Source organism: Hylobates moloch, unplaced genomic scaffold, assembly GCF_009828535.3.
Source record: "Hylobates moloch isolate HMO894 unplaced genomic scaffold, HMol_V3 SCAFFOLD_14, whole genome shotgun sequence".
Lineage (NCBI taxonomy): Eukaryota > Metazoa > Chordata > Mammalia > Primates > Hylobatidae > Hylobates > Hylobates moloch.
In genome coordinates this window covers 74,633,315-74,641,000 of record NW_026652289.1, presented here as the reverse complement: position 1 = coordinate 74,641,000, position 7,686 = coordinate 74,633,315, and the positions used below count along the sequence as shown (strand labels likewise).

At 40.3% G+C, this 7,686-nt stretch overlaps 1 protein-coding gene across 1 annotated transcript in view; it reads right to left on the bottom strand.

Moving 5' to 3' along the window:
* Positions 1–202: 202 nt before the first annotated feature.
* FSIP1 (fibrous sheath interacting protein 1) overlaps positions 203–7,686 on the bottom strand; it is a 155,554-nt gene continuing 148,070 nt past the window's right edge. Inside the window, exon 11 of the mRNA XM_058427928.1 lies at positions 203–518. Coding sequence (XP_058283911.1) covers positions 498–518 — 21 coding nt within the window. The 3' untranslated portion in view covers positions 203–497. The remainder of the gene's footprint in view (positions 519–7,686) is intronic.

Genomic DNA, 7,686 nt, shown 5'->3' with positions numbered 1-7,686 from the left:
AACTTTAAACTTCAAAATTCCTTTTTTTTCTTATTTCTAAGTATAAAAGCTAATACTTATTTAAGACCCAGTGCTTTATATTAAGAAAAATATAAAGGTATACATTTAGATTTGAAATGTAGTCTATGAAACTGGAGGTATATTATGAAATCAGAAGTAATATTAAAAACAATAAAAGAAAACAAAGAGAAAAAAGAGCAAATGGCTTTTACAAAGAGGTTAAAAATTTACTGAATTCTCTTGGTTCCCAACTAACACCAAAGACGAAAGTTCACCATTTTGCTTTTTTCTGAGGCTACAGATATAGTGGTCATTGCCAAAGCTAGAAGGCCTGCAGGGGGTCCAGAGGAATTTAAGAGAAATGACTCTGAGCAGTGGAGGTGACGAAGCAGAAACAGCATTTTCCTTGTTCCTCTGACTACCTTTTTTTTCAAGTGTTTTTAACATGGCTCGTGTAGGTCTTCTTTGCAAGCCCTTGCCAGCAAGTGAAAAGCAATCTAGGAAACCACAAGCTTGGTCTGTAATTGAAACAAACAATTTTAGTTAAAGGCGATAAAAGCAGTAACAACAAAAATGGATTCGAAGTTGGTATACAAAACTCTATAATTATGTTTCTTTAAAAGGCTACAGTCAGGAACTACATACAGTATATTTTGTATAGGAACTTTGCAACACAAGTGAATATGCTAGGGTTTCTCATGAGTCCTGTGACTCTCAGAAACCTGTCTTCCAAATAGTTCTTTTGATTTTACCCTAAAGTATACAGCAGTATATGGAGAGCATTTTTACTGTTTAAAATCACAAATGCAAATAAGAACATACTGTAAAGGGTTGAGTATCCAGTAGCACACTCTGGATACCCAAAAATGTACAACAGGGAGGAACGGGGACTATTTTTTCATATAAATTCTTAACAATCTGCAAAAGGAAAAAAATGAAAGCCCACAAATAAGCAGAGCAACTTAGTTATAAAATTTTAGTCATTTCAAATTCATCTAAAAACAACAAATATAGTATTTTATTCCCACTAGACTGTAAGTCTCATTTGTACAAGAGCCAATTTTGCCTTTGCATTATTGTAATCCCAGCACCTAACAGGGTACCCAGCAAAGAGAAGATGCTCAGTAAATATTTGTTGATTAAATAAATAAATACTTAACGTGTAAAACAATAATTAAATGAATGCTTGTGTTAACCCCATGTATGTACATAACATACACTAAAACACGCTTAGGACCCAAATAATGTCAATTAACAAGGAGAGGTTGAAAGGTGAGAAAAGAGGAGAGATGAAAGCATAAAATAGAGAATTATCACTTAATCTCTGGAAATTCCTGTAAGCAGTTACCCATTGTTCATGACACCTTGAAAATTCTCATCTTTAACCTATTAGAATTCCTTCAACTGAATAGCCACAGCAGCCTCCAGAGAGATCACTTTTTCTGGGCATAATTAATGGTCTCCTCCTTGCTCCATTATCCTAATAACATTCAATGAGGTCTCATCTGGCTGCATTAAGTTTGGAACCTCTGGTAATGTCATAGAATCAGAAAGCCTTACACATGAACCATCTAACTCAACCTCCTTAATTCACTGATGAGGAATTTCCCAGAGGTTCTGAGTGCCTTGCCCCGGGTGGCAGCAGAAAGAAAACTTCTTTTGTTCCACAGAGTTCTGGGGTACGTGATAAAAGAAAAACTTCAGCTGAATTAAATTTAAAGGAGTTTGAGCAATGAATAATTCGTGAATTGGGCAGCCCCCAGAATCACAGCAGATTCACAAAGACTCCAGTGCAGCCACATGGTAGAAGAAGATTTATAGACAAAAAAAAAAGGGAAACGACATACAGAAATTGGAAGGGAAGTATAGAACAGCTGGTTGGTTACAGGTCAGTGTATATGTCTTATTTGAACATAGTTTGAACATTGAGCAGTGTATGAAAGGTTGAAGTCTGGCCTCTGGCTGCTGGGATTGGCCAAGACTTGGCTATTGTTACAGGTGCATACTACTAAATTAGGTTTTCAATCTCATCTGTCTTTAAGCTAGGTTACAGTTCATCACAAGCACTCAAATATAAAAGTACAGAGTCCTTCTCAGGCCATATTTAGTTTGCTTTAACATATGGCAAAGAATACTAAATTATACATCCCAAAAGGCTCATGGACAGAAATGATTTGTTACTGAATATAAAGATCTGTTAGATACCTGGAAATCTTTGGAGACAAAGATGCTTCAAATGGCCATAGAAGGGAATGCATAAGGAAGGTTAACACATTACAAATACAAAATTTTTCTATGCCTAATTCAAACTGAAAAAAAAAAAGTTTTTTTAATTCCTGTCATTCTCCAGAGAGAGGAAAGCAAGAATTGTTCTCTATATCTGAGCTGTGGTATCAGCATATTACCCACCACTAGAGCACAAAAGCAAAGTTCAGGCCTTCATTTTAGAATCAACATGGGTGGCTGGTGACTGTCAATTTCACCAATGGGTAAAAACACACGACTTCCCTGGATGCCTGCCATTTGCCTCCCATCGCATAGTAACCAGCTGTGTAAGTAAGCAAAAAAATCCTCGAAACTGTTTATTGACTATAATTAGCAGGGTTTATGGTATTTGAAAGCAAATAAGCACTATGACAAATATAATAAAATATGATGCATAAAAATGATGTAAAACCGACTTGATGTTCTATCTCACTTTCCAATGAAAGTTGTTTTCCTGGTTTACCTGATGAAATGTTTCAGAGGTTCACTGAATGAACTATGAGTCATAGCCTCAAGTCTCTGGTTGCCACTTTACCATTTACATGATTTAAGGCCAAAATCTGCTCTCCTTCCAATGTCATAACAAAACTGCACAAGACTATAACACAAGCCTCACCACCCATATCCTAGAGCTTTGCAGCAACCAGCAAATGTAAAAACAGAAAACACCGGAGCTCTAAACAGATTACGCAGCTGCTGTGTAAATTTACAGCAGTCTATAAGCCTTCATAATATTAGTAATATTTATAAAATTATTAAGCAGTCCTTGATTATAGCGTATTATAGAAATGCAAATTGCAGTCACAAGAATAGGATGTGGGTTGGGACTCTTGAAATCAACCTTCATTTTTTGACCTGACATTTGATATTTTGCTATAAAGCCTCCAATTTGAATGTTCTACTTGTCAGAGTTAATGAAACTGAAATGAGTCACAGATACTATCTATGACTCATATTATTATAATATCACAATTATATAATACTGCAAGTATTCATGGTGCAAAAAAGAATGCCGTAGGACAAAAGAACTTCCCTGTAGATCCAGTCATCACAATGAATAAAGCCCTAAGCATGCTTGCTAATTTTAATGGGACAGAAGAGTCTCAATGCAAGTTTCCCCTCTCCCACCCCTGTTTTTTATTTAATTATTTTTAACCTGCTTCTGGTCCAAGAAACCATTTCCTAGCCTGGAGTGCTAGGCATTTATTAATGGCCTTTCCAGCAGGGCTGACATACATGAGTGGCTGTCTCCAGCTCACTCACAGACTTGGGGGCGGCTCTTAGCAGCCTGTTTCTACCTGAGGGTCTTTGTATTTAACTGAATTCTTTAGTGACAGGGATCTGCAGAATAAAGAATGCTGCATGGGGTAGGAATGCACACACGTGTTTTCAGCTGCCTCATATTCAGGCCTGCTGTGACTCAGCTTAGAAGATCAAAGTTATAAACTCATTTTTCATTTCTTAGGGGAAAATGTCTCAGTAAAAGTAAGAAAACCTGAAACCTTTTTTCAAGGAAGATATGAAACAAACTTTCAAAGTTTTTTTGTTTGTTTTGTTTTGTTTGTTTGTTTTGCTAAGTAATGGTCAGTATCATGAGATGACATCCATGAAGCTCCACTAGTGACTCTAAAATTATATATAAGTTAATTCCTATGGTAAAGTGTATAAACTCACTGGTTATTGTCATTGTGTTCATCCACCTTCATTGAGCATATCTCTAAAACAATGTTGTACTATAATTTTTTCCCAGGAGTTTTAGAGAGAAAATAAAATTCCTCTAACGGAGACAGTTTCTTGACACAATTGTTCAGTCCTCGAAGCACTTCATTATTAGGTGGTAGCCATATATTTGAATCAATAAATTCATATTCAGACTCTGCCTTCAGAGAAAATCCCGTAGCAGTATAATTAATCCTTTGCACCTGAGGTTTAAAATGTGGCAGAATAATAGCATCATTTTTAGGCACTGGCAGAGCAGAATTAAGTTCAATAAAAAATGGGAAAGATAAAAGGAAAAAAAGGAAGATCCAACATATGAAGCGGCTGCTATTTTATTTCAACATTGCTTATATGTTTAGGAAAATATTTAAAAGATGAGTAGACAAGAATGAAATGATGTATCACAAGAAGTTTGTTTCCTTCTTACAGGTTTCAAAATTGAAATTGTTAGAGAAAATGAAAAATGAGTTTTTAAGTGTTGCGAGTAATTCTAGAAAATGTTTGTGCACACAAAGCCTGACTAGACCTATTCCAGATGATGTTCTTATCTGGAGCTTCCCAGCTAGGTTAATGCGGGCATTGCCAAATCCTGAGGTACCTAAAAGGAGTTGTCGGAGAAAAGTTAATACAAAAATAAAAGATGGAGAAACAAATAATATAGACTGTTTTCTTAGCAGAAATAAGCCTGCCAACTACCCATTAGAGACTGGTTAATACTTGTGAGTCTCAAATTGCCTGAATTTATTCTGGAGCTTCTAGACATATCTGGGGAAATTGAGACAACGTACTTCTTTCTTTTTGTAAAAAAACAGTAGGTGTTACCCAAACAAGTGGGAACATCAAGTCTGGTCTTTATTCCTGAGGTTGCCTGCAAGTTGCTACATTCGTAACAAAAGTGCCTTTGCAGTTTACTCTTCAGCATATATTATTTCATAAGCAAGGTACTCAAATTGAATCTCAGCTTCAAAACTTAGAATCAATCACATTTTTCAACCTTCCAGTTTAGTTTTGGTATGACTGCAATGCTAAGGAAGTGTGCCAACCATAAATTAAAATAACATCTGAATGTACCCTACATAGTTTATAAGCCTACAAAGGACCTAACGTCATGAGGTTTATGAGTAACAAACCTTGGTGACAGTAATTTTCCTTAGCTGAAACTCTGTCACTTAAGATAGTCTGTGAGACATCCAGTTACTCTTTGAGATTTCTCATCAGTCTTTTAGTATTTTAAAAACTCAATTGCTGAAATTACGCCTATACGGTCGATCCCTCCAAACACATCTCCCTCCTGAAATGTCATGCTCCTCACAGCTGAATGCCTGCGACTGTCCCAAACACTTCCCCTCGCTACAGGAAAATGCATTAACCTCCAGCTGCCCGGCCGAGTGTGCCATGTCCATATCAATTAGGCTTGAGCATTTAAAACGGCTGTTCCTGAGGTGATTAATGACTGCAAATGAGAAGACCTTTCGTTTCCCGGGGACAGGTCACCCCAGACCCTGTGTTATCGCCACCAGTCAAGGCGTCCTGCTGAACCAGGCTGCCATGCATCCCCTTTCCAGCCCATTTATCAGTCAAACCTGCCAGGATGATTCTTTTCAGGTGTGCATCTGAGACACGAGGGGGGAGACCTTTGTTTTAATTGCGCATGGTTTGCTTTATGGTCTCCAGGAACTCACGAGAACTTTTGCCAAAGAAGTTTCAAATTCAGAAGCTGGGACAAATGAGCATCTCCACCAGGGACCAGAAGCAATATCTAGATACACAATGTTCAAAATCACTTTTCAGCACTGTGATTTACAGGCAAGTACTGAAAACAAAACAACTTAGCCAAGAGGATTTTTTAAATTTGTAACTAAAGGTAAACCTGTTTTATAGCTGGCTTCTCACTGTTCAGGAAATTCCAAGGCCAGCTGCCATCAAAGGTTGAGAAAATAAAATGATTTCATTCAAGTTTTCAAATTGCTCATGTAAAATGGTATTCCATTTCTCATCCAGGTATAAGTGAGCTGAACAATCATCAGGCAGTTATAGTCAAAAGAAACTTTTCAGAACAAAGCTGTCATTAAGAGATATAAAAACATTTATCCAAAGAAGACATAACAGTGGCCAACAGCTATGTGAAAAAGTGCTCAAAATCACTAATTATGAGGGAAACGCAAATCAAAACCACAATGAGATCTCACCTCATGCCTGTTAGTATAACTGTTATCAAAAAGACAAGAGATAACAAGTATTGATGAGGGTGTGGAGAAAAGAGAAACTTTCTACATTCTATATACTACATTACATACTATATAATGTAGATTGTATGTATTATATAGTATGTAATGTATGTAGATACATACATTACATACTATATAATGTAGATTGGTACAGCCATTGTGGAAAACAGTATGAAGGATCCTAAAGGAATTAAAAATAGAACTACTGATACAGTGGCTGCTGCCATCACGTCAGCTGCAGCAGGGAAGCGTGGCTGAGGCTGCACACTCCATGGAGCCAGTGGAAGCCCTGCCTCTTCTGAGTTGGAAAGAGAGCTATGTGCCGCTACAGCCGCCCAAACTGCAGCTACAGACCCACGCCTCCTGCTCTAGGGAGCAGGCAAGAGCCCCGCCCTCCTGGGTGAGGCTACAGGCCACCCAAACTGCAGCTGTGAATCCAAGCCTCCCTTGTGCTCTTGGGGGAGCCAGGAACAGTCAGGATCTGCCCTCCCGGGTGCAGCTGGAGCCACGGCACTGGCGGCTGCAGATCTGGGACTCCCAGTTGGGAAGCAGGCAGGAGCCGGAGACAAGCGGGAGCCCTGCCTCTTCCGAGTTGGCCAGGCGGGAGCTCCTGGGTGCAGCTGCTGCCGCCCTCCCAGGTGCAGGGGCGTCTCTGCAGCCTGCACCCTCGGGCACCCCAGGAAGGTTCCCTCCCCCTGTCCCTGAAGGCTCAGGGGTGTCTGCTCCCACTGCCTGGCCTCTCTCCCCTCCCAGTCTCCAGCTCCAATCTCGGAGCGGGGTTGGGGCCAAGCCCCAGGGCCATGAATGGCAGCAGGAGGCAAACAGAGTCCGGGCGGAAGGGGGCAGGGTCCCCAGTAAGGCCCCACTTTCAGGCCGTCCCTGGCCTGAAGACTAGAGGCCGGGCTGCCAGTCCTGTGGACGGGAGTGGAGACTCATGGTGCCTCTTTGGCTTGCCCCTGGACTAACTGGCATGCACTCTGTCCTCTCTGAAGTCCATAAAAGCTCTGTACTCAGCCAGAGCAGGGCAGAGGATGGCTAAGGACGAAGACGGCAGAGAGACTGGGACCAGACCACAAGCTGCAGAGAAGAGTACCCTGTCTGCTGATAGCTGGAGACGATGGGAAGACCAGCTGCAGAGAGGAGTACCCTATCTGCTGAGAGCTGCAGAGATGACCTGCCAGTAGAGAGGAGCTACTCACTCCTTTGAGCTGTTCTAACACTAAATAAAACTCTGCTTCTTCACCCTTCACTTGTCTGTGTACCTCATTTTTCCTGGATGCAGGACAAGAACTCGGGCAAAGGCGCTGTGGCCACAGAGGTTTCCCACCAGAAAAATCGACACCTGAGAGATCTCCTAACACTACTGGGTTGGGCTGTAATCCCAGCACTCTGAGAAGCTGAGTGAGGACGATGGTTTGAGAACCGCAGCGCCAACAAAGACAAAAACACCAAGAAAAAAAAAAAAAAAAAAAAA